General features: G+C 35.5%; 3 protein-coding genes across 6 annotated transcripts in view; 2 read left to right on the forward strand and 1 right to left on the reverse strand.

Annotated features, from left to right (window-relative positions):
* LOC124645148 lies at positions 1 to 470 on the reverse strand. The gene has a single exon (XM_047184906.1). The coding sequence runs from the start codon at positions 466 to 468 to the stop codon at positions 1 to 3; it is 468 nt and encodes a 155-aa protein (XP_047040862.1). The 5' UTR covers positions 469 to 470.
* Positions 471 to 1351: 881 nt separating this feature from the next.
* Positions 1352 to 20519, forward strand: LOC124645017 (probable medium-chain specific acyl-CoA dehydrogenase, mitochondrial). 4 transcript variants are annotated; one of them, XM_047184746.1, is made up of 10 exons: positions 1352 to 1544; positions 5092 to 5185; positions 8105 to 8272; positions 11017 to 11117; positions 14707 to 14787; positions 15157 to 15287; positions 15865 to 15973; positions 17087 to 17227; positions 18870 to 19059; positions 19911 to 20519. In XM_047184746.1, exons 1-10 carry the CDS (start codon positions 1527 to 1529, stop codon positions 20141 to 20143), a joined length of 1266 nt encoding a protein of 421 aa, XP_047040702.1. In that variant the 5' UTR covers positions 1352 to 1526; the 3' UTR covers positions 20144 to 20519. The 4 variants fall into 4 exon arrangements, with proteins under 4 accessions (XP_047040702.1, XP_047040700.1, XP_047040701.1 ...); XM_047184744.1 differs by lacking the exon at positions 11017 to 11117 and adding an exon at positions 12306 to 12409 and having other exon boundaries at positions 1353 to 1544; XM_047184745.1 differs by lacking the exon at positions 11017 to 11117 and adding an exon at positions 13893 to 13993 and having other exon boundaries at positions 1353 to 1544.
* Positions 20520 to 21671: 1152 nt separating this feature from the next.
* LOC124645016 (nuclear hormone receptor FTZ-F1) overlaps positions 21672 to 27472 on the forward strand; it is a 66018-nt gene continuing 60217 nt past the window's right edge. The window contains 1 exon segment of the mRNA XM_047184743.1: positions 21672 to 22086. Within this exon segment, the coding sequence (XP_047040699.1) occupies positions 21909 to 22086 (178 nt within the window). The 5' untranslated portion in view covers positions 21672 to 21908.

Genomic DNA, 27472 nt, shown 5'->3' on the forward strand with positions numbered 1-27472 from the left:
TTAACATAAAAAATAAAGGAACTCACCGCGCATGTTAGGGTGTTCATCCAACCGCTCTGACATTGACTGCTTCAATTTATCTAAGTCTAATTTCACATTTCTTAGGGCTTTCTCCAGCATTTCAGAAGACGATGCCTTTATCATTCTTAACATCTCCGACAAATATTTAAGAATGCTGTTAGTTCGTTCATGGAATGTGGTATCCAAGTGGTTCATCTTGCGTTCCACTGATTCTATCATTTTCAAATATCTTTCACTGGACATCAGAGTTTCAACAAATTTTTCAACGACAGCATCTCCCACTGCAGATCGACCAGTGGTGGTTTGTACAAATTTATTATCAACTCTTTTCTTCATATGAAATCCTTCCTCCTCTTGGTCCTCGCTGGGCCTGTCTCGAAGAAATTCCGCCCTTTTAGCAGTCGTTATAACTAACAAGAAAACGACCACAAATAAATTGCACCACATGATGTCGACCCCTGCGTCCTGGGCTACACCACTAATTGTAATGACCAGTTTGGATGGCGCGGTTGTTTAACTTAAAGTCGACTTATTATAAAACATGCAGCATCCATTGTGCAGATAACAATATTATGTATTATGCCTTCAATGTAACCAAGCATATACGGAGCGCATTGTGAATTAAAATTGTGCTTTGCGTTGCATAACATTTAGGTAGGATTGAAAAGGTAAGAATTTATTTATACTTGAGGCAGACAATTGTTGGATTCTCATGTAGGTTGAACGAAGCAGTCGAACTATATTGGTGTTCAGGTGAGATGGGTGGACTTGATTTTAATAGAAATATCATTATAAGTAACGATAAATAGTTATTGACGCTAAAGCTGTTAAAATCGAATCTGTGTTGGTGGTGTAAATAAGAATTTCAAATCAATATTCGATACAACCACTTATTCCTGAGAACTATTATTTCATTCAGTACCTACCTGACTTTTCTGCTAATTCCAAGCTTGGGCTTGTAAACAATTGAATTTAATTACGCTGATTTTACGAATTTATCTGGGTGCCATCATTGTTTTCAATAAGTGTTGTTAAGGAAAATCTTTAACATTGTGCTAATTACATATTTCATGAAAATAAAGGATATGTTCTTAATTAAGTTACAAAAATAATCTTTTGCCCCCCCCCTTGTATTATTGTTTTACTTTTGGTCGTAATTATACAAACACAGTAGCGTTAGTAAAACTAAACATCGTTATCGAGCAGAGGAAAATTAATTTATTTAAAAAAATATAATCACGGCTCGAAGTTGCATGTGAGCTAAAAGACTTCTATTCAAAGCAAGTAAACAATCTTCTTTCGTTGATATTTGTTATCTGTTGGCCCGCGTTATATATAAACGTCACTTAACGTCGACTCGGCGCAGGAGTTTGTTTGTCTTCATGTCTCACGAATAACAAGGCCATAGTTCAATTTAGTAAGATCAAAGTCCGAAACTTTTTATTAAGTATAGTAATATAAAAATACATAAAGTATTATTGTTGGTGTAAGCAGAAAAACTCAAAATGAATCCTATTACTCAAGTAAGTGAACTTTCTTTTTGTGACCTGTTAATTGTGTAATCGATTTTTATTCGAAGTATTTTATTATATATTTTTGATTAAGTTGATTATGTTTCTAACTGTATATGTATATTTGAATAACTTATGCAGAAAGATAATTGCGACTGCGTTCAGTTACTGTGAAGTTCGAAGTCCAAAGTTCAATGAACAGTTGAACCAAAGGCGTAGACTATGTAACTACTAATATTTTTAACTTTCTACTAGATAATGTATACTTACAACATTATTTAAAAACTGTGCTCTTAGTTTTCGATATTAATTCACTTTTATATAATCGAGATACATTTTAGATTGAGGTTCCTATAAAAATGAAATTGTTGTTGATGTAATATGTTTTGCCAATGCGTTTAAGGTTAGTTATGGTCTATACCTATGCTATTTTAAATGTATACTGTATTTTAAAAATGTAGGCGTTTGGAGGGGCCTATAAACCATAACTACCAGCTACCCATAGATCATTAAAATTGAAACCACAAAACTCTTTTAAACTTATCATACCAAAAAATAATGTATTTCTTATGACACATTAACATAGAACAGTTAAGTAGGTAACTAGGCCAGCATGTTTTTGACACACTAATCTTGCAATAGGTTCACATACTTTATATTCTGATCTAGACAATGCATTGGATTACATTCAAGCTATCACAAAACCTAAATAGACTTTCAATGTCAATATCTATTTGCCTGAACGCTGACTATGGGCACATCTCAATGGCTTGGAATACGCCTTGGTCCAACAGTGGACATTTTAAGATATCAACAACAAAGGCTAATGTTTTCAAGAATAAATGCCATTTTACACATTTGGGAGTTAGAGTAGATTTTAATAAGTAGGTATATGGCATACAATAGCAATGGTTTTCAATAAACTATCGAACTGTGGACTTACTTACTAGAGATAGGAATCTATATCAAAATCTCTAGTAAGAATATATTATTTGAAATCTGCAGTAAGGGTAGATTGTTAAATAGTCCGTTAAGTTTTACAAAATCTGTCAAAGTGACATATTTTTCCAGCAGCCAACAGTTATTTTATTCATCCATAGTTATTTGAGTTACCACAATTATGCTGTAGGTATTATGCATGCATGCACAGGGTCAATAAAACCTACAATATTTGAAGTTCTGAAACTTCTTGCTGAGCGACTTATAAAATATTTGAGTAATTAAAATAATTAAAAAATAATAAATAATTGCTAAATATTTGTACTCTGATCTTTAAACCCACATGCCAAAAATTCTTCCATTGTTACCTTTGCAGCTTATTGCCTCCATAGTAAAGATAAAAAATAGATAAGATTACCTGTAAACCAAGTAGGTAAAATAAAATAAAAGAAATGAATTATGGCCGAGCTGATTATTTTTATTTTCAATTTAATCTTAACAGGCTAAATAACAGTTATGAATAAAGGAAAATGTTTTTAGTTGGTAAAAACTGGAAAAAACAACTGTATATTTTAGAGACCGGTTTTAAGTTATCTTTTTTCTTAACTGGATTGTTCTATATTTCCAAACATTATCATAATGCAATTTGTTTTAATTTTACTTGTATAAACCTAGCTGTGCTATAAACTCAATTTTGCGATTTAAATTAACTTGAATTTAAATATTTACATCTTCAATTGGATTTACTTCTTATGAAGATATGAATTTAATTTTAGTAATTGTGAATGCACATCTTCTATGCTATTATCATGCTCACACTAGACGCCTTCTTTTTTGTATTTGTGAACTATTATGCAAAAACTATGCTTCATTAAAAAATAAAAAAGCCTCTTCTACCAACTATCTGCCAGGACAGTGGGATTGTCCAAAAGAGTTACCGCAGCCTTAGTGCACAAAGGGCTTTAGAAAGAACATAGGTTGGATTTAGTTAATTGATCCCTCCCTTGAACACTCCCTTCCGTTGCAGCCATAACAGGCGTGCTTATTTGATGACATTTCAACTCATAAAATAAGCCTTCCAGCTGTCGTGCTCATGTCATGACATCCCATCTTTAAGTCTACCAGCTACCTCCAGACCAAATTCCATCTCCATCGGTTCCTGTTTGTGTAACAAGCAAACAAAGTCACTAAGATTAAATTGTCTATGAATACAATACCACTATGTTAAGACTAGCTCCAGCACTCAAGGTTGTTTTGATCCATAAGTCATTCTCAAAGGACAAAATATTTGATATATAGGATTATAGGTCATTCTATTGTTCTTGGTAATGTTTAAAAATACGTAATTGTTATCTCAGTGGGATAGATAAATGGTTTACAAACATATTACATATTAATGAAATCTGACTGTTAGAACACTTAGAACCAAAGCAAATTGGGTAGTTAACTGGGTCTAGCTAGTGAATCGGTTTTTGACGAGGTGACGCATCGCCGTATGTGTAAAATCTCAATGATCAAGTGAATCTGATTATACCAGGGATGGCTAATCGCAGATAGAAGAAAGTATCAAATCCTGCACAATTTGATATGAAAAAATTGTGACGTCATCATGTTCGCATTTTCATACGATTTGAATAAAAAGTAACCTATTTTGAATGTTAATCTTGAATTTTACTAGTTGTTTGACTAGTTCGTTAATTATTTATTGATACATCAATAAGTATCATTGGCCCCATTTAACGCAAGTTGATATCAAAACGGCGAGGTCTAATCGTATTTCAAGGAACTATTTAGAAAATAAATAAGAATATTATAACTTAAGTAATATTTAAGTACCTACCAACGTAAATCTGAAAATCCTTGTCCTTGAAAATAGATGACAATCAACATTTGAACTGTCATGACATCACATTTATTTAACATAATAACAACCTGGGAAAATCTTTTGTTCCCTGCAATCTAGATAAAATAAACACAAAAATAATACTTAGGAAATAACATCTAAAAGATGTTTTTCGAAAACTCTAAGAAACTCTATAATGTAAGAATTATTATACTAGAATTTCATAAAACTATTTTCGAGGCAACAGAATTCAGATTTTTATTTAGAAAGTTCCTTTTAAAAACACAGACTGAATAATCCATTCTATTCTAAAATATAAATTACAAGTTAAATAGGATTCAAATACTTGTATTATATAACTTTATAATTATATTCTAGTGATAATGCTGCGATTTTTTTAACGATGTGTCTTTGATATTATATTCGTGCCTATGCTATTTGCATTATTTGCTCTATACTTACAACTGCGAATGCCTAAGGATGAGTTTCACCATTTAACTATAACGATAACCAGACCATAACCAGCCGTCAGGTTGGCTATTTGACGTCTGGAATTTGTCTGGATATTGTTTAACAGCCTTCCCAATACTCTATCTGTTGTTTTTCTTACTAGAGATGGTAATTGGACAACTTGTATGGGGCTAATGTCAATTTCCTATATCTAGTCCTAAGCAAATCAATAGATAGGTAGAGTATTAGAACGGTCGTTAATATTGCAACTCGCCCTTTAAACAACCCTCTCAAGCAGGGTTTAAAATAATTTTATGACCTTTTCAGGTGATACGCGCCACCAGGCCGATCTACAGAAAGCTGTCGACCACAGCTCCCGTAGCGGCCGCAAAACCCCTGCCTACCACTGGAATGTGCTTCGGTAAGAAATTTTACTCCATACACATAAAACACAATAATATAATATGTAGGTAGGTAGGGACATGACTTACAAAACATCATCATCTGCCGAGTCGGCTTCCAGTCTGACCGGATGCAGCTAAGTACAAGTTTTTTACAAGCAGCGACTGCCTATCTGACCACCTCAACCCAGTTATCCATGCAAACCAATAGCCCTAGGTAAAGGTCTCTGCGCACAGCGGGCGCGGCGTGGCGGGACGGGACGGCGACGTGACACTGAGCAGTTGTAATGTACTAGATATTACGGACGACGTCACACAGAGCCGTCCCGCGCGACGCGACGTGACGCGTAATATCTAGTACATTACAACTGCTCAGTGTCGCGTCCCGTCCCGTCCCGCCGCGCCGCGCCCGCTGTGTGCAGAGACCTTAAGAGTGGTTATCAGACTTACTGGCTTCTGACTACCCGTACCGACTGCCAAAGATGTTCAATGTTCAAATGACATAACTTACAACACATAAAATATACGGAATATAATAAGAAAAAAAAATAAGCTCTGCGACTTGAATGGCTATTAATAAACGACCTAATACTACTGGCTGTCAACATGACAAAATAAAATATTATATTATACAACCATATACAAATATAAAGTAAGAATGTCGTAGAAAAGTTACTTAGCAGGAAAGATGATCTATGAGTGACCGCTTCATGACAAGCCATGGGTGCCTTCTTTAATTATTTCACGAATTCATTCGATACCATATCTCACACCCAGTTCTAAAAAGGGTTAATACACAGAACACTTAACTACTTTATCGTCTACAAAAGACAAAGAAAGTTGCACAGAGACGGATAAATCAGTCTTTCGTCTTTTCAAAAAAAAAAATGTAATTGGAAAATGAAAGTATTTCAACTGCGCATTTTCTAAATAAATGGAGTACGATGTGCCAATGAAACATGGCTTGACATGTTTTAAACAAGAGAAATATATGCATTAGGCTAGGTTCAGGTGACTTATTCACTACTTTCAAATGCACATATTTTACACACTGACGTACGCATAAGATTTCGCTTACAATCGCCGTTAACATTGATGTGACCCACCTATTTCAATAACAATATAAAAAACGTGATATTATGTAATTTTATAGTGTTGTGTTAACAATATCTTTTATAATCCGGATTTACTGGCACGCTTGATGATTTGAACCCAAGCGGCTTATATGTTTTACTTTTTATCGATAAGTTCTTATCGAATACTGACAATATGGATGTAACTAGATGCCAAAGTACTCCGCCACGAGATCGCGTGGTATTGATAATCTAGTATACAAAGTCCGCTACTTAGTTACTTACCTATCGATTTTATGAAGAGTCATCTCTAGTCGGCTAATTACTTATCTGCTATTTTAATGCACTGTAATTAAGCAGCACACAGGAATTTTGAAAATCTTGTCATAGCCATTCTTGTTTTGATAGATATACTTGTTCTACTAGATTTCTTTGTACCCAATGGTATGTGTGATATTTCGTCTCAAAAGTAGTTTCTGCATTGCATAACGTTATTTTATTTCATCTTACATAGATGATATTATATGTTTAAAAATATAAAATAATTGCAACGTCCCACACAGAGCTTATTGCAACGATTCCGTAATTTCATCTCATAGACTGTTTTAAATATAATATTCAACAGAGACTGCACTGTTTCCTATTTTCTGTAATACTTAGAAATTGCTAAGTCTTTATAAAAGACTTCTTGATAAATATTTTTAAAATAATTGTATTTTTCTGCTCTATTATTACTACAGCGCACAGTTTCTTTCGGTCGCGTTTTGTTTTCTAATTTTGTAAAAGACGTTAAAAGAGACTTAAAAGTATACTAAACTGGTTTTATTGTCTAAGTTTTTTTAAAGTAATTAAATTAATATTATAACAACGTCTTGCTTACTGACTTGCTTGTGACTTTGTCACAAAAAGTGAGTGCACTTTGTATTCCTAAGGTTTACATTTGTGTTAACCAATAACTGGCGTATTTCGTAAACATGATGTTTTAATATAAACAGTACTTCCAGTAGGTATAATTACCTTTAGGACAGGTCAATTTATATCTAAACGAGTTTATTGCGAAACTGTCCATGTTTGGCAAATATTTAGTTTTAATTGCACTGACTTGGCGCCGGTGGATGTAGGTTATTTTTGAATACATGTAATACAGCTTTAGAGTTCTTAGTTAAATAACACTAACCTAATGACATTTTGGTTAAGGCAAATGCACGTAAAGTAATATGTAATCTTTTGTATAGAGGTAAAGTTCTTTGGACTTTAAAAAAGACCTTGAATACTAAGTTTGTTTGACGTTTTAAAAAGACAAATAATATATATCTTCTCCAATAAAATATTTTTCTTATCTTTCGTACACAAAACGATAATGTAATGACACTGGTTCGCGATCAGACTTTGGACTCGTTAATTTACGTACATTGTTTAGTAACAATCCTATGTACGTCATGTCATGTTTGTACTTAATGTGAAGAATGTTTGCTTGTAATCATCATCTGCTTAGCCTTTTTTCAACGTCGGGGTTCGCTTTCTGTTATAAATCTTAGTACAAGTGTTTTAGATAGAGCGATTGCTTAGCCGACCTCCACATCTTGTTAAGACGGGTTTCTGACTCGTCTACCCATAATGACTAAGATACACAAATGACCATTACCCACAGCTTAATGTCTTCCAAAACGGGCTGAACACCTCCGGATTTTCGCAAGACCGATAATCAGACCGATCACTTCCTGACTAGGATTTTTCGACCGACTTTTTGTAAGACGTGTGCATCGTTCTCTTGCTATCAATATTTTTCTCCTTCAAAAAATCTGACGTGGGCGGGTAGCCACAGAGAGTTTCTACTAATAACTTTACTATTTTAATATCTTTCAGAGCTCAGCGAAGAGCAGAAGGCCTTACAAGACTTGGCTCGCAAGTTCACAAGGGAAGAGATTGTACCCGTAGCTGCACAGTACGACAAGACTGGGGAGTACCCATGGCCCATCGTCAAGAAGGCATGGGAGGTCGGCCTAATGAACGGACACATCCCCGAACACTGCGGTAATGATATCCATTTCTTTGTAGCCTAAAGAATGTAGAAGTAAAATTAGTATTTTAGGAGAGGCCCTTTATGGAGGTTTTCGCCAAGAACAACCTTTGGGGACTTTGGGGAGAAACCAAGACTTTTGGGGAATTAAAATACACTAAGAAACGATTATAATAGTTCTCAGAGGATGGTCAAGTTAATGTTGAAAGGCAAAATTAGGACGCTCCTTGTGATGGCTGTACGATACAGATTCCAGATAAAAATAAGGCAAGAAAGGGAAAAGAGACAGTCTAATGTAGGTCTATCTCCCGTTCTATTGTATATTCGACTGCAATCTAAATAGCAATTTAATGTGTAACTAAAGACATGATATTAGAATAGATTCAGATCTTAGTATTGCTGTACTATGTACTGCGCAGTATCTCGGTAAAAATGACGATCAATTTAGCAGCTGTGCAAAGGTTGAACTGGCCAAAGATTCAGTCCAAATTTCGATGTTCAAGGTCATAATATTTGTTATTTGTTTTCCTCTATAGATAGTGATGAGAACGCTTTATTATTGTCAAAACAGTTTTTTAGTATGACACCGTTGGCAGTTACCTATTTATTTTAAAACTAGCTGATCCCGCGAACTTCGTATCGTTCAAACCTTCCCTGGACCTCTACAAACATTTTAAAACCAAAATCAGCTCAATCGGCCCAGCCGTTCTCGAGTTTTAATCAGACTAACGAACAACAATTCATTTTTATTTATATAGATTTATGAAAAAAATAAGCATAAAAATAGTGATCAGGGGTTTTACAGTTTCTGGGTTAAAAAGATTATATACTTTAATAAGTTTAAAGCAATCAATTAAAAATGAGATCGCAATAACTAGGTCATATTGGAAATATGGGTCAATTTCCTGGATGGCAAGATAAAAATATACTTGAAGCTGTTACCAAGAATCTGACAGCCTGTAGGAAATCCGTGTTCAGTGAACGAGCCCGAAGGAAATTGAAAAGAAATGATAGAGAATTTTGTAGAAGAGAAATAAGATGGAGATAAAAAGTTATTTTAAATACTGTTATGAAGATAAAATAAAAAAGAAATTAACGATCAATTTACAACAAAAGTGAAGAAAATATGAATGGTTCTTCTAGATAGGTCGGCTTCAATTTTGCATTCAGTAATCAGATAGAATTTGTTGCCAAATCGTCAAGTGAACTTAAGTAGAGCTAAAATATTACACCGTTTTAAATTTCCTGCTGCTAAGTATTCATGAATTATTTCAAAGGATGTGGAAGCAAAGGTTAAACACACACTTTTCATATTTATAAAGCAAATAAGTAGATTCTGTTAGGTACTGACTTTTCTTCAGTCTTCTTACTGTCCCAGACACAGTGCAGACTAGGACATTTGGCGCTCATCGGAGGTGGCCTATGGACAACTATGGACTGCAATAGGCCTAGGTTATATTACAAAATTCCTGAAATCGCCATATTGCACTATAGTCCACCATATCGTATTGGTGAGACAAGTGTGACATCCCGAGCACTGGCCTATATACCGATATTAGTTCCGGAACTCAGCTCTAATATAATAATGATTACGGCCAGTTCTAGGGTGGTACGAACATTGTAACCTTATACATATGGGGACCATTGGTGAGCGCCGAATAGGGTTGTTTCCTTGTATTCATTTAGTTAAAATTAAATAAATGCACCGAAAGTTCACAAAACTAGAAACACGATAAGCTATATTATATTATTTATAACTGACCATATATTTTTTAATTAATTTATGAAATTTTAATTTAGAGCCTGTGACGTCACGCCATTAAAAACGACGAGAAGAGACCGATGACGTCATCCTTTCTATATTTGACAATGACAAGTATTTGACAGTGACAGATATATCGAAATAACCTCAGAATTAATGTTTTGTTTATTTGCTTCTGTGAAGTTCTGTGTGTTAATTGCATTTAAGTGATACAACTGCTAAAAAATTACGGAAAAACGATTTATGAAAGCTGATAGTTCCAATCTGCCAAGAGTAGACTCTTTTATGGTCGCTCAATTCTTTGCCAATCAATAACCAAGATTTTTATTCAGCGGTACGTGGATGAACAGTTTATTTAGAGCACTAATGGTCGTATTTCCACAGTCTCGCACAACACAAACCTTGTAGACATTCATTTAATTTAAGTTTTTTGAAAAAGCATCAAATCTTTTCGAACGCGGACACAAACATAACCTCAATATAAATAAACACAAACTTTACGTTTCTTTGCACCATTTCATTTTTCCGCGTACACAACTCAAAACATTTGAGGTATTTTATTTTTGTTCAAATGTATAAAAATAATCTATATGTATAAAATATTATAGTTTAGTAGCTATTTTATAAAAATACATTATTAAAATTAAGAAATCCATTAGTTGGTATGTTAGTTTTTTCTCGTTAGATGTGCTTTAAAATGTAAAGGAATGAACAGAGAACGTTGACGTCACAGTCACGTGATCTAGCGTTTTCTGAGCAATATTTTAAGACAAATAGAAAAACATGTAATACATAAAAAATAAAAAGATTTGAGACGAAAAATGAAAGAGAGGGTGATCTTAAAATTATTTAGAAGCTATCTAAATAGATTTCCGAAAATTGGAAACAACCCTATTGAGCCGTGCGGGAACCAAAATATTTTATATATGTCCACTTTTGACCACCTAAAAACTGTATTAGAACTGACTCCAATGATGATTCAAACCTCCCTTCCAGGAGGCATGGGGTTAGGAGTTTTCGAAACTAGTCTTATAGCTGAAGAGATGGCGTTCGGCTGCGCCGGTATAACTGCCGCAGTAACCGTCAGTTCCATAGGTGTAAGTTTAGCATGGAAACTATTTTTACAACCAAACTTACACCTGGATTGGAAGGTTTTCATGGAATAAGGCTTTAACACCTTATTATTATTATTTAACAATTCCATTTTGCGCAGTAACTTGACGTGTGTAACGTAAAAAGTTTATCTATTTTGATCTAGTCAACTTACTCCGCAGAATTTGAGTATAAGGCTGATATTTATGCAACGCTTTTAACTTGTGAAGGATGTTGGCATATATTGTTACGATGAGTTTACAGTTAGGTAGGATAGTGTGTTAGTTTTATATTTGATAGCGATGGAATACTTTACAGGGGGCTTAGGTTTAGGAATATTTGAAAGCAGCCTCGTTTGCGAAGAGTTTGCGTTCGGATGCGCGGGCATTAAGGCGGCCTTGACTATCACTGATGTTGGAGTAAGCATATTGTTCTGTGCGTGATTTTACGGTGACAGCATGAACCTTCAGATTTCTTATGGTTTGGGCAAGTTTGTCACATCTCCAAATATAGAAAGTAGACATTCAGTCATTTCAGTCATTATTTCATCGATATCAAATATCAGCTATGTTATCATGAACCAACTAGAAGGTAATTAACTAATGTTACCTATTAAGCTGGTATTCATAAGCATTCAATTCTATGTAGCTATTTTAATTGACTACTTTTTAACCTACTGTTAGACAAGACTTAGATATTCAAACAATGATACCTTCATCTATAGTTATTAAAATATTCTGTAAAAGTATTGTAATACCAGATATAATCTATTTAATATTTAACTCATCTTGTTTCTTTAGTTTTAAGCATACCACGTTGTATAATTAATGATTGCGCGATTCAAGACTTTATATAAAGTCCTATCCTTAATTATGTAACCGAAAAATGTTTAGAATAATTATGACTTTGCGAAGGTTACACTATTAAAACCTTTTTTATAAAGAGCATTAAACACTATATATCCCAAGTACGATATATTAAAGGTGTTAAGAACAATAAATATATTAAGAAATAAAATATTCATCTAGGTATTGAAACATTAATGTATTCCTGCAGAATTTTTTCGCTCAATTCTATTATACAATAGTAACGCAGGAGAAAATTTTACATCACAACATCACTGTATCATACAGTGATGAGTAACACACATATTACAAGTGAACAGTCGGTTTGAACTTCGAGAGAAATTCCAGGGGGCGTTGGCAACCTAGGCGTGGTTGAAGAATGTCTTGTAGGCGAGGAAATGGCCTTCGGATGTACTGGAATTACCACCGCCGTTGGAGGCACGAACTTAGGAGTGAGTTCTTTCTGTCAGTCACTCTTGACCAATCTGAGGTGCCATCAACGTAGGTTGTGTAGGTACTGAAAAAACTGGGTCATATATCATTCGGGTTTATAAAATAACAGGGGTACCAAAAACATAATAGGTTTTGTATAAATAAAAATTGGCTGCTCTAATGTCTATTAATAACTTAACGGTATCGAATATAAATTATTGTATGTACCTTATATTAATTACTATCATTGATGGAACTAAAAAATCATTAACTTCATATTGGCGTAACATCTCTAAAAGTCAATGTACAGCTTATAAGCGCATGATACTTAAAACGATTATTCTTCTTTCAGTCAAAATTACTAACTATAGAGTATAAAATTCTTGGCATTAATTTTTAAACAATCTATTAAGGATTCAGGATACTTATGCAAAACTAAATTAACTGCACACAAAGGTAATATGTAAGTCTGCATACCTATTGTATAAAGATGCACCAAAAAAACAAACTATAGCAAACATTATTTATTTAATGTATGAAGCTATTTTATACAGCAAACTACTTTCGGAAACATCAGAATAAGATTAGGTACTTTTATGCAGCAAAGCTCTGTGAATTTAATTCAAATTAAAAGTATTGAATCTTTTGTAGCGACGTTTAAGAAATGTAACAGAGTATGCATCTAGGTAAGGCAGATGACGAGATAAAAGTAGGCCAGTTAGGTATCATACCTGCCTAAACAGAAAAATAACAAATTACCTAATAAGTTTATATTCTCACAAAATGTTAACTTCAAATAAATTTTATATTACTTTTGTATGATACTTCTATGTATGGTAACACTAGGAAATGGTAATGGTTCTGTGTATGTTTCATGTTAAATATGCTTATGTACTTTCATAAATAGTGTTTGGATGTATTACACGTTACTCTATACTGTATTATGTCTAGTATCGTTACGCAATTAGATCGATCACATGACAACGTAGGTACTAGATACCTTCAACGAAGAAATAATAGGTCTTATGTACTTCTAAATAACTAAGTACTGAGAAACTGTGCACATGTTCGTGTAACTTAAGCATATGCTGGTATTGAAGCTGAAGTTGGAACATTTATGTTGTTCATTGTATTTTGTAGTGTCCATGAAGAACAAATTGATTAGCGGAGGTGCCATACGTAACTGAAAATCTCCTATGAGAGTAGCACTCCAATGCGGAGGACGAGGAACTCTATTGTCTTCACCATTACACGACTTTTTTGGACCCGATCCTTTTTTGTAATACCAAAAAGCGTTCACAAGTATCTGAAAGAACCCGAACGCCTCGTTAGTTCATTCGCAGCCATTTCGGTCATTCCCACCTTACGTATTTGACCTAGAAGAAGGGGCCTGACCTACATGTGACATAATGCATAATGGCATCTCCGTTCATCTCTACTCCGTGGTATCCATTCGTCATTTCGTCCCCATAACGTTGAGCTCATGAGTGTCGTTTCCTGCAGGTGGTATGAATATGGATGTTTTTGACGGGTGTATGGTAGCTGAGGAACTGGCCTACGGGTGTACTGGCATAATGACAGCAATGGAAGCCAGTGGTCTTGGAGTGAGTGGTTCTGCGCCCAGCTTTGGCTTATTTGCATGACCATATCTCCCTGGTTGCATTGTCAGACGTTAATATAGACCATGGATATTAACTTTATAATTATGTTTCTTGACACTTGAGACCATTTTCATCAAGGGTGACAAAAAAATGTTCCCAAAATGATTGATTACCTAATTAAAGTTGTTGGACTAAAATAAGGTTTTATGAAAATTCCAATCCCCTGGTTAATAGTATTCTTCTAAAATCGTTTAAGTAATCAACTATAGGTGAAAATGTGTCCAGTGTCATTTCAGCTTCATTCCTAATACCATACATCGAATTACTAATTTATTCCATGAAAACTTACAAAGTAGTGGCTATATTACAGATTAACTAATACTTATTTAATGGTATAAAGGATAATATAGACACGACAAGTTTAGCATGTTTTCGTGTGTTCGTTTGTTATATTCATTTACTAAAACACTAACCCTTATAGAAATAGTTATTAACATTTATTTTGTGTTATATTAACAATACTTTTTTTATTATACTATATTGTAGTTAACAAACCTATATGTAATGTTTATAAATAACCCTGTAGATAAAATAACTTGCTAATTTTTTTTATAAAATTTCTACGTTATGGCATCTCATTTTATGTAGTTTTTTTGTCAGTAACTGTTTTTTTTATTCCAAGTCTATGAATATATTATAATAGTTTTGTGTTCTAGCAAATGCCCGTGATCATTGCTGGTAACAAGGAACAGCAGAAGAAGTACCTCGGAAGACTCGTTGAGGAACCTATTGTTGCTGTAAGTATAAAAACAGTTCTCCAATAACAATATCAAGTTACAGCCTTTTTATCGTCCCACTGCTGGGCACAGGCCTCCTCTCACACGGAGAAGGATTGAGTGTAAATCTCCACGCTTTCTCAATGCGGGTTGCTGATTTCAAACTTTATAGTCCAGGTCTCCTCAAGATGTTTCCCTTCACCTTTTTATTAGCCATTGGTGTCCAAGATATACTTTGTATGAATGCTTAGTTGAAAAAAAGGGTGGTTTACACAATGTGACTATAACTATAACCAAATCATAACCACCCGTCAAAACGTGTTCTACGTTTCTAAGTTTCCACTATCAATACATCGCCCTACAATCTATACTATTTTTTTTATAATCCAGGCGTACTGTGTAACGGAACCGGGTGCCGGATCCGATGTCGCCGGCGTCAAAACCCGCGCCGAGAAGAAAGGAGACGAGTGGGTTATCAACGGACAGAAGATGTGGATCACTAACGGAGGAGTGGCTAACTGGTATGTCTAGATTAACAGCTGTGCTGTGCAATTTTGAAGTGATAAGTGCGAGTTGGATTAAGTACCAAGGGTTGCGTACCATCACTAAATAGTATAAAACAAAGTCGCTTTCTTTGTCCCCATGTATGCTTAAATCTCTAAAGCTAGGCAACGGATTTTGATGCGGTTTTTTTAATATATAGAATGATTGAAAAGGTAGTTTTATAGGCATTGCATGCAAGCACCCGTGCACCCGTGCGAAGCCGGGGCGGGACGCTAGTTGTTATGAAACTGCCAAAGTACCTACTCATTTGTTGAATGAGAGCCCCTTGCTAAAACATTTATTATATTTAGTTTGCAATATTTGTTATAGTGGCAACAGAAATACTTTACCTGTGAAAATTTCGAAGTTCTATTAATCACGGTTCATGGTATCAGCGAAGTCTTAGTAAAAGTTCCCATTTTACCCTTTAGATACCTAAAAGGGATCCCCAAAAACATTGCAAAAGTATGTGGTCGGGTTATGCAGATTACACGAATAAAGAATAATTTTTTATCCGTTAGTTTAGTGTTTAATAGAGCTATGTCACAAATTCAGGTACTTCGTGTTGGCACGAACCAACCCGGATCCCAAGTGCCCGGCCAGCAAGGCTTTCACCGGCTTCATCGTCGAGAGAGACTGGCCCGGAGTCTCTCCTGGACGCAAGGTAATTACATCTCTTTAAAATGGATAGTATTCTTTCAAACGAAAGTCATCATTATTATCATCTGCCTAAGCTTTTCCCAACTACATGTGTTGGTCAGCCACCATTATACTTACGAACGATAGTATTTTTTTAAATGGAAATATTGTTTAAAATTACAGTAAATTCACATATTTAGAGCTCATGTAAGCTGCAATGGCAATCCCTCTATCGCATTTTCGCACACAAACTTTACAATATGAACGCAATACACATGAAGTAACCTTGTTGTTGTTTATTCCTCAAACGTAGCTGAATTACCATTTTTTTTAATGTAGGTATATTTTATAGTTCAAATAAAGCATAATATATTTAAAATAACTGGTTTAATGACTAATAAATATACAATGAAAATTAAACTGAAAATGTGTCACACGTGGAACCGTGCAAAAAACATTCAAATTAGATTTCTATATTCTATTTCTATTATGCCTGTTTGTGGTCATATTCCAACACGTTTCAGCTTACACGAGTTCTGAGTTAATTTACTTACAGCAAGCTCCACGAGCCCTGCAGTTAATTAAATATTAAAGAAAACTAGTTCTACATAATTCAATACAGAGCGAAAAAGACCTTCTTTAAAAATATATATCAATGACGAATGTATTTATTTCCTGACCTACATAACTGATGTCTTGAACTTCCTTCTTAACCTACAACTGGAGTATAGTTTCTATGACTGAAATAACCAAGGATATGAGAGAGTTTTCAATTGTTTATTTTTCTTTTGATTGGAATTACTTATACGTAGTGTTTAATTATGCACTAGCTTCTGTCGCCGGTTTCACCCACTTTCCGAGGAAATAAGTTCCTGCCCCGGATAAAATATAGCCTATTGCACCCGGGCATAGTGTAGGACTACAACAAAGATTTTTTTATTATTCGGTTACCAAAGCAAACAAAACTGAAACAAACAACTGAAACAAACAACAGTATATAAGAAAATAAAACTACATAAATCTAATATAATTTATATTATTCATCACACAAAATATATGAGCATGTGTTATACAACTACAATAACCAATTTTCGGCACGATTTTTACCAAACATTTCTATCAATTTTCGTATCCTTAGGAACAAAACATGGGCCAACGTGCATCAGACACCCGTGGCATCACATTTGAAGATGTTCGCGTACCCAAGGAGAACGTGCTGATCGAAGAAGGTGCTGGTTTCAAGATCGCCATGGGAGCCTTCGACAAGACCCGCCCACCGGTAACGTATCTACTTCATAATGCATATTGGCACCTCAAGGGTGTCCGCGAACCTGTGTGTTTGAGGTCAGATGGGCAGTCGCTGTTTGAGGTCAGATAGGTAGTCGCTGCAATTAAATAAAATACTGGTATTTAAGTAAAAGTAAAACATTGGTGGCTCAAAATAACTATGGTGTCGAGTTCGCTGCGCTAGTAATTTAAGGTTGAAAAAACTAGACAATTATTTGTAAAATTAAAGTAATTTAATGCTACAATTAATAGTGTAAATCGAATAAAAATAAATTATCGTTAAAATGAAGTAATTTTAAATTACAACAATGTGTAAAGTCATTTCGGGAACTCGTTCAAAAGTTAAATCTTCAACAACAACCGCGGCTAAGTAGGTACCAATACTCATCGGCTAATTGGACAGATGATAATGTTCCTATAAACGAAGTTAGTATCTAACTTTTTCCCGGGAACTACTTTCCAATACCAAATAAAAACTAACCTGTAAGAATCAACAGGATACCAATTATCTCCATACCAAACACTGCAATCAATTTCAACAGTTTTCCAGTAAGAAAGACTGAAAAGTATCCATACATTCACCCTTCGCTTCCATAATTGAGTTTTCATTCGAGAAATCGATAGTTCCGTGAAGAGTTCTAGTCTGGGTTGCAATTACGCGATGTCAATGACAAATATGTCTGTCCGTGGAAAACAATATTACGACTGGAGATGTCAAAACGAAGTCTCCTAAGAAAGTGGCGAGTCGAAATGTGAGTGTATAGGGGACGAAGAAAGTTGATGGCTCCGCCCTCATAAGATTCTTTGGAATCCGCCCATTTTTTTGTAAGACCAAAAGATTTTCCTCGTTAGTTCAGTCGTATCTGATCGTTTTGATGACGCCCACCTTCAGTATTTGACGTAGGGGAAGGAGTCTGACCTACCTACCTTATGGCATCTCCGCTGTTTCGTTTCTCTGTGAGTATGACCTACCTTTTTTTAACGTCGTCAAAATCATCAAATCACCTCTCCCGCTGTGGGTTAGCAGCGGTGAGGGAGTGACAGACTCTTACTGACTAAAAACCGTCGTGTTCCGTCGTAGGCCTTTTGTATACCAGAGCCGCGGTAACTCTTTCGAACAATCCCGCAGCCCAGTCTGACCTACCTTATGGTATCTCCGGTCTTTCCTTACTCCATGATCCATACTGCATTTATTGCTTTCTGTTGTTACATTGAGGTCAAGCGATTTATTCGTCTATTTTTAGTTAGCATACATTCAAGTTGTTTTCGTATGAAATAATGTTTCACCTTGTAATAGTGAGGTAATGTTTTTGTTTGGATTTGACTGGCTCTGTCCATATTTTTGAATGTCGTTTTAGTAGCATCTGCCTAGCCATTTCTTTGTTATTATTGTTATTAATAAAAATGTGTTACATTTATTAAAAGTCGACTCGCATCTAACCTGATGCAGCCGAGTAGGTACCAGTGTTTTGTAAGAAGCGACTGAATATCCTGGCTCCTGACCTCAACCCACAGTTACCTGGGCAACCTAGACTGGTTGTCGGATTTACTGGCTTCTGTCTACCCATAACGACTGTCAGAGATGCCTAAATGAGAGCCACAACTACAACCACTTTTATTTGAAACCCTTACAGGTAGCCGCAGGTGCCACCGGCTTAGCCCAACGTGCCCTCACCGAGGCCACAAAGTACGCGCTAGAGCGCAAGACTTTCGGCGTACCCATCGCTCGTCACCAGGCCGTGGCCTTCATGCTGGCTGACATGGCCATCGGAGTTGAGACCGCTCGCCTTGCGTGGATGAGAGCCGCTTGGATGGCTGACCACGGTAATATATGCAACTTAATCAAATAATTTTGCCTAAAGTAGCTAATGACTTCTCATCAGTTTTAGGGGAATAAGAAGGGTGATTAAATAGGACTTTAGGGGGGTTAAGTTATATATATGTGTTGTAGTTAAGAGTTAGGCCACAAAGTATGCACTAGAGCGCAAGACTTTCGGCACCAATCCACGACCACGGTAATACTACGAAGATGCTATTTGAGTGCGCAACAATTCAAATCAAAATACCTAATATTTGGGCCACATTGGCATACGTATATATTATTGAATACATAGCTTGTTAGTTGTCACTTGTTAGTGTTCACTTTGTATACACTATGTCACAGTACGAAACATATTGGAGTTCAGGGGGCTTACTTTTTTGACACTAGCTTGTTAAAAAGTAGGTTACAGAGTACTCGTTACACAATTTTTGTGGAATAAATAGCGGTCCCAGAACATACACAAATAGGCCATGCAGGCAAAATTTACAAAGGTGACTTGGTGACAATGAATTATGTATTAAGAGTTTTGTATCGCAAATAAGATGAACTCACTCTGTGTTCTGTACGATTTTAAGGCTCAATTTCACTAGTTACCAACAGTACACTTTAGTTATCTGACAGTTAATGATATCTGCCAGGTAAAGACTGGGTATAATTTGTGTCAGATATCATCTGAATTCTGAAACCAAAAGTTCTAGTTTATTTGTCAGATAAGTTCCTGATAGACTATCAAAGACTGGAAATTGACCATAAAAAATCCGCTACAAATCCTAGATATCCAGTGCAGAATTAGTTAAACAAATTATACATTTACTGAAATTATGCAGTTTCTCACATTCGATGTTTGCTACAGGTATTAGGAACACAGTCCTCGCGTCGGTAGCCAAATGCCACGCTTCGGAGATCGCCAACAAGGCTGCAGCTGATGCTGTCCAGATTTTCGGAGGAAACGGCTTCAACACTGAATACCCCGTCGAGAAACTCATGAGAGACGCCAAGATCTACCAGATTTACGAAGGCACGTCACAGATCCAGAGACTTATCATTTCAAGGGAGATCATTACTAACGCCATGCAATCTAACTGAACAAAACATTGAAAACTAAAACCTCTTTTTTATTATACTACAAATGTCATCAAAAACAAATGAATAAAGAAAAAAATGAATGTTAATTGTAAGGATTCTCTATTTAAATCATGTACCTTTTTTGTTTTTTATTGGAAAAATGTTTCCTTTAAAATGTTGCATTCTATTGTTTATTGTCAAAATATGTACGAATATCGGTCGTGTTGCTGTATGTACTGTGGAAATGTATTGAAGAGCTTTTTCAAATGTAATAAATGTTAGTACGTGTTAGTGTTTTTAAGTGGTTAAGTATAACTGCGCTCAAAGAACCAAGAAATACCATCAGTTTTATATACACTTGAAAATTATACCCAATAAATATTCTTTTTATTTATAATGCCTTTTTTATTTATATATCAATGACAAGAATATATAAAAATAGTATAGTATAAATTAAATTAGAAAGCAATAAAATAAAATTGTTAGGAAGCATTGAGAATACAATATTAACGACAGCTGTTATAAATAAAGACTAGTAACTCATTAATTAATGCTCTCGATAATTGCCAACATTAAGTTATTACCCATTGCAAAGCGAAGAGAATACGACAAAAACTAGGAAAATTAATTTACCAGCAAACTGAAATCGAAGGGAGAGGGTCTTATGGATAGAAATTGGTTAATCATGATTTTCGGAAAAACTAAAAGTCCTACGCAAAAAAGTTGCATTATTCCTCCTACAAGTTTAATTTTTTTGTAGTGGGAAAAACGATAATTCTAAAAGGTAAGCCAAGCCTGTCGTTAAAATAGTTCGGGCAGCGCCAGAATTTGCACAAAAGGACTTTGTACCACTGCAGTTACAGACTGAAATAATTGAAAATCGGGATATCTTAGCAGTCGATTAAAAAAGTAAAGAATTGTATGATATCTTTTGTCCGTACTCGGATGTTACACGGTCGCCACAGCCACTACGTACTTACAGAAACGACATCTGGCGATTATCTTCAGAACTGATATTAAGTTCAAATCTAACTCCAAAAACGATGTAGATGGCGCTACTGAGCACCGGAAACACAAAAATATTTGGTTTCATTATAAATAATTCACAACAATAAAGAAATATATAATCATTATAAAGAATGCAAAAATTACTAATTTAATATATTTTAATTAACACATTATAGTTTAGCACACGTTTGTTAATAAATATATACATTGCAATCATGCTCATAAAGATTGACCTACATTCGGAGCCCTTGTGAAAGGATTGTGCAATAGAAACGGTCATTTATTACACAACACGGCATGTTCATAAGCAAACGTAGTCATTTTGCATCATTTACATGTTTTTTAAGTTTGCAGAAGTTCCTTGCAATATACGCGCAAAAAGTACCAACAATTGTTTTTCAGCATATTACACAACAAATTACATATGGAAAAATCAACTTTTTATATTTTAGGAATAAAGAAGTTATTTTGAATAAATTATTTGGGATATAGGTCATGACACAGTTTTTTTCTAATTGGGTTATTTTCTTACTGCCCTTTACCGACTTAGTTCAATGTCAGTCATGAGTACGGTAGCTCCATTGAACCTGAGTTATGTCGGTCGGAATATCAAAGTGTAAGTGAAGTGGCCTAGAGACCTACATTTTGTTTTTAAAACGTATTATCGCTGTTTATGCGTGATTTTTGAGATAAATCATATACATAAACGGCGTAGGTGAAATATTAAAAGTTCGCTGGGCGGCAATATTCTGTCGCCCTATCGAATTATTTGTGTATAATGCACGAAGACGCTCCAAAAATGAGTGTAGCGCAAAGTCTAGCCGCTTCCACGAGCCAGGCGAAGAGTGAGATCGTGACGGATGTCCCCGTGGATTATGAAATTAACTCAGTTGAACCAAAACCGATTCAAACTATTGAAATGGACTTAAAACTTGCTTATGTGAACCCCACTAGCGGTAAGTGCACCATGCTCTATCCTGTAATTACAATTTTTTGATGCTCCATTATTTAGTACCCGTCATGGAAATGTCTTATAAATGTACTCAAGCATGACAATTACTCAGCTTCGAGTTATTTTGTCACTGCTGGAAGACGAAATTCGTCTAATTTTATCTGTAAATGTAGATTATTGTTGGTTGTAATGTAATATTCTGATTATTTTTTTGTGTAAATACTGTGAATTCAAATTAGAGTCTACTAAGATTGAATTGGGGACATGAGGTCTAAGAGATGAATGCCTGTAGGGAATATGATTAGCTATTCAAAGAAGACAAGTGTTGTATAATAATACGCACATAGATTAGATGGCTACATTATGTATATGCATTGTGGAGTCTACCTGCTCGTACGCTCGGCTGCACGGTGTGGCAACGCCGCATTGGTTTTTTCGCGCTATCCTGCGATAGAGTCGGCTGTGTGAAATAGTGTTTTAAGACTTACTGAATAATAGTGGTTCACGGAACGTGTTTCGAGAATAGTTTGATTGTATAATAAACTACATCACGGTGATTGAATGTATAAGTACACTGTCAAATGGCTGTGTAGTTTTGTATTCAATGGATGGCGCGACGACGCATTTTGATTTCATTTGGTGTCAGTAGGACACACACGTTTAGTCGACAGCGGGCTGGAGTAGGCGGAGCAAGTCACACACGGTTGCTACACCATACTATATGAAATAATCATCTAGACACGATACACTTGATAGATTCCACTCATAGTGGTACCTATCCTACCTAATCACATTAACAATTTGATCTTCTCTCATCTCAGATTAATTCTGTCTGCAGATTGATTTTGTCACAATTAATCAGGTACTTCCTACTTTTACAGGTTAAGCTAATAAAAAGATATTTGGTGTCGCAAACCAAATAATTGTGGGCACTTGTTATACAACCCACGACTCTAAGATATAAAGCCCAATTCGCTCACAATTACCGTGTCTGATAGATAATAACATTTGATAGACATTTAACAACGAAAGCTTTCAATATCGTGCCTAGGTACATCTGTCCTCATAAGAAGAACAATTCATTTTCCATCCATGGTAACTACCTACAATCATTTGAATAAGTAGCTGGACTTTGACACTTGAGTTTCGGTTTATTCTCAAGGTAGTTGGTTAGGAAACACCGGTCTTATAAAAAAAAATGCTTGACGCATAACAGGGTTATTTTATGATCTTGTTGTAAATCATTATCATCATTACTCTGCCCTTATCCCAATTTATTGTTTGGGATCGGCGCAGCGTCTTTTTCTTCCAGGACTCTATCCTATCTGACGTCATCTCCCAAGTAACAGTATTTGCAATCATGTCGTCTTTTACATTCTACATCCATCTTTTCTTTAGTCGTCCTCTTCCTCTATATCCATCTTCATTCATGTACACCTTTTTGTAAAGTAAATCTGCTATTTGCCAATAAAGAAATAACCATCCCCGAAATCCGTTCCAATTCAAACCTGACCACTATTTGTTAATCACGCGTCGAAAGAAAAATGTCCATTACTCACTAAGAAAAAAAGTCATATCTTGGTCTCCGATCTAGACTAGTGATAGACAAGCAACGGCAGTCTGGTCATATATAGAACCTATTTCGACTAGGAATGGGTATATGTTTTAAATACTGCCTTTAAACTGCCATCTGAAAAGAATTAACATATTCTTGAAAAGTCTGACTATTCTGGAAAAGAGAAATAAATAATTAATGCAGGTAAATCACCTGAAGTTACTTAATCTGAGAAGGAAGGAAGCCATGACTATGAAAGAGAATTATTGAGGTTTTTCATGTTCTTCGGTCAGTTTCTTTTTCGATAATGGCTTATAATATCTACCATCCTACTCAATAAAACCGTATTCTTATAATTTCTCGAATCAAAAATAAGACCATCTATACAAAAAGCCTGAGTAATAACTGTGTTCATGAAACTGGTGTACAAAATACCATCAATCCAGTTATCAGGACGTACTTAACTATCAAATCTGTCCACAGCCGCACACCATGAACCTTTGAAAAGGTATAGAACCAAATAAACGTTTGCTAATCCTAAATAAAAGTACCTAAAGAAAACAAACTGTATTGCTTGCACAGGTGCTAAATGCGCACCTCGGCCGCTCGTTACGAATATTTAGACATGTGGCATGTGCAAATGTCCCCCTCAGTCAATTGAACAAGTGCATTATGTGGTGCATGATGGTTATCCGCTCTGAGTGCAGGGAAGGACTTTGTCACAAGTGGCTAAATCCTGTATACTCGTTTACGAGATCCATTCCAAAAACTGAAGCATGTCTGTCGAAGTTAACCTTTTAAAAGGCTTGTACGAAGAAGAACACATTGAAAAAACAATTTTAATTGTGACAAAGTTATCCCAGTGAAGAATAGGTATCAAAGATCGTGATGTCGTATTTAAGGGGATGTTCAGTTATATGAAACTAACATCCTATGTTCAAGATCTAAATATCTTCATTCAATGCTGCAACATAATAGAGACTAGCCGTTTTACTGCAGTCCCGTGGGAACTACTTACCTTATCGGGATAAGATATAGCCTATGATACTCTGAAATAGTGAAGCTTTCCTACAGTGCAAGAATTTTTCAAATAGGTTCAGTAGTTTCGGAGCCTTTACTATATTAGTATAGAAGAAAATCTGTGAAAACGGCTGTGGACCAGATGCACCAAATTCAACATGTCAGATAGACTAGGTAATTGGCGGACCCTTGCATGTTGATATATGGTAGCTTACATGATGATTTAATATTTGTGAGATTGAAAACCACATTTACACGTCAAACATTTTTTTTAAGCGAGATGAAGTGATGTTTCAGCCCTCTGAGACGAAACACCGAAACAAATTCAAAGGAACTCTCTTTTAAAGTGCACACGTATAAAACAACTCCATGGAGTAAAGATTAGTCCAATCATCTGGCGAGCATTTGTGGTTTAATTCGAGGGATACCTACAAAACAAATACAGTCTTAATTTCGAGAATAAATCAGTGTCGTAAGTCGTAAGGCTGCTGCATACGTGACTACTACTTAGCCCAAATGTTACCTGAAGTGTGAACGTGGCGATCGACTTACGTTAAAAAGCACGCATCTAACGAGTTCATGACGGCATGTCTCATACGATATTCACCCCTTCCTTACACTGCTATGCATAAATGCATGCAACGGCATTAATTACAGAGGAATTTTACATTTTCCGTCTTTAATGAAAATTGTACACCTTTGTTTTGTAAATATAATAACCTTTATTCAGGAAACTCCTTATTTCCTGTCTATGCTTTTAAGTTTAAATAGGTTTGTTTCTTTACTGAATGCTCTGTGGTTATTCCTAATCTTAGGAGTATGAAGAAATTTAATCAGTATGATGCTATCAGTAGATAAGTACAGTGGAAAATAAACTCTAGTTCTTTTCAAACTTTCAAACGCCTTAAATATAATATCAGATTCTTCAAAAGACGTATACACAGACTGAGTCATTATTATAGCTAAAGCGATTTCTTTAACCACATATAAAAAACCCACGCAGGTAAACTCAAACTACATTGCTTTAAGTAGATCCGGTTTTCTGCGCTTAAACTTTTATTTATTATTATTTAGTTCCTTATCTTTCAGAAAGTCATTTTCTGTAACAACCCCCTTTTATAAAAAAAACTATTTTAAACAGGGTCTTATAACAAGGCAAGTTAGTTTCTCTAGTCCACATGAATCTCTCGCTCTCTCCGATGTCTCGACGTAGTACATAAGAGGGAGAGAGAGGATCAAGTTATATTTCGTAATGCTACTGTATAGTGTACTTAGCACTGATCTAGGTACGTAACTATCTTCTATAAATAACACAAGATTTAGATATATTTTTTTTAACTAATGCCAACTTCTAGTACCTGATTTACGCTTTACGCAGTTTTAAAAACATTCTAGAAACTGATCTCGGAGATAAACGAACACCTGACAAAGGATTTTTGCAAAAATTTTTCAATAAATAGGAACCCAAATTATAGCTACACTTTATTTATTTAAACTTCAGTTTTTGGCATGAACAGATAAAAGGACAATGCCAGGGTCTGGGCTCAAAGTTTGCCCAGCAGTGGGAGTAGTTCCAACTGGTTCCATAGTGCACTCTGAACATGAAATCCAAATATTTTTGAAATCGGTCCCAGAGGTCCCGAGAAAAACCGGTTCAAATGTTCTCCATAGATAGTCACTTAACAAAGCCTGAGCCATTTGCCCAGTAGTAAAAGTGGTCGAAATAGGTTCTTTACTGCACTGTTAACACGAAATCTAAATATTTTGGAAATCGGTCCAAGAGGTCCCGAGAAAAACCGGTTCTAATGTTCAACTTGAACAGTCACTTTACAAAGCCCAAGCCGTTTGCCCAGTAGTGGGAATAGTTAAAATAGGTTCCTTACTTCACTCTTAACACGGAATCCAAATATTTTTGAAATCGGTCCCAGAGGTCCCGAGAAAAACCGGTTCAAATGTTCTCCATAGATAGTCACTTAACAAAGCCTGAGCCATTTGCCCAGTAGTGAAAGTGGTCGAAATAGGTTCTTTACTGCACTGTTAACACGAAATCCAAATATTTTTGAAATCGGTCCCTGAGGTCCTGAGAAAAACCGGTTCAAATGTTCTCCATAGATAGTCACTTAACAAAGCCTGAGCCATTTGCCCAGTAGTGAAAGTGGTCGAAATAGGTTCTTTACTGCACTGTTAATACGAAATCCAAATATTTTGGAAATCGGTCCCAGAGGTCCCGAGAAAAACCGGTTATAACGTTAAACTTGAACAGTCACTTTATAAAGCCCAAGCCATTTGCCCAGTAGTGGGAATGGTTAGAATAGGTTCTTTACTTCACTCTTAAGACGGAATCCAAATATTTTTGAAATCGGTCCCAGAGGTCCCGAGAAGAACCGGTTCAAATGTTCTCCATAGATAGTCACTTAACAAAGCCTGAGCCATTTGCCCAGTAGTGAAAGTGGTCGAAATAGGTTCTTTACTGCACTGTTAACACGAAATCCAAATATTTTGGAAATCGGTCCCAGAGGTCCCGAAAAAAACCGGTTATAATGTTAAACTTGAACAGTCACTTTATAAAGCCCAAGCCATTTGCCCAGTAGTGGGAATGGTTAGAATAGGTTCTTTACTTCACTCTTAAGACGGACTCCAAATATTTTTGAAATCGGTCCCAGAGGTCAAGAGAAAAACCGGTTCTCATGTTAGCCAGCCATTGTTAGCTAGCCATTTTAAGCAGCCACAAACCTAACAACCTTCTTTTCTTGAAATAACATTCAGATAGTTAGTGGTTTCACTGTTAACAGGATAAAATAACAGAAATAGACGT

Source organism: Helicoverpa zea, chromosome 31 (assembly GCF_022581195.2).
Source record: "Helicoverpa zea isolate HzStark_Cry1AcR chromosome 31, ilHelZeax1.1, whole genome shotgun sequence".
In the NCBI taxonomy this organism is placed as follows: domain Eukaryota; kingdom Metazoa; phylum Arthropoda; class Insecta; order Lepidoptera; family Noctuidae; genus Helicoverpa; species Helicoverpa zea.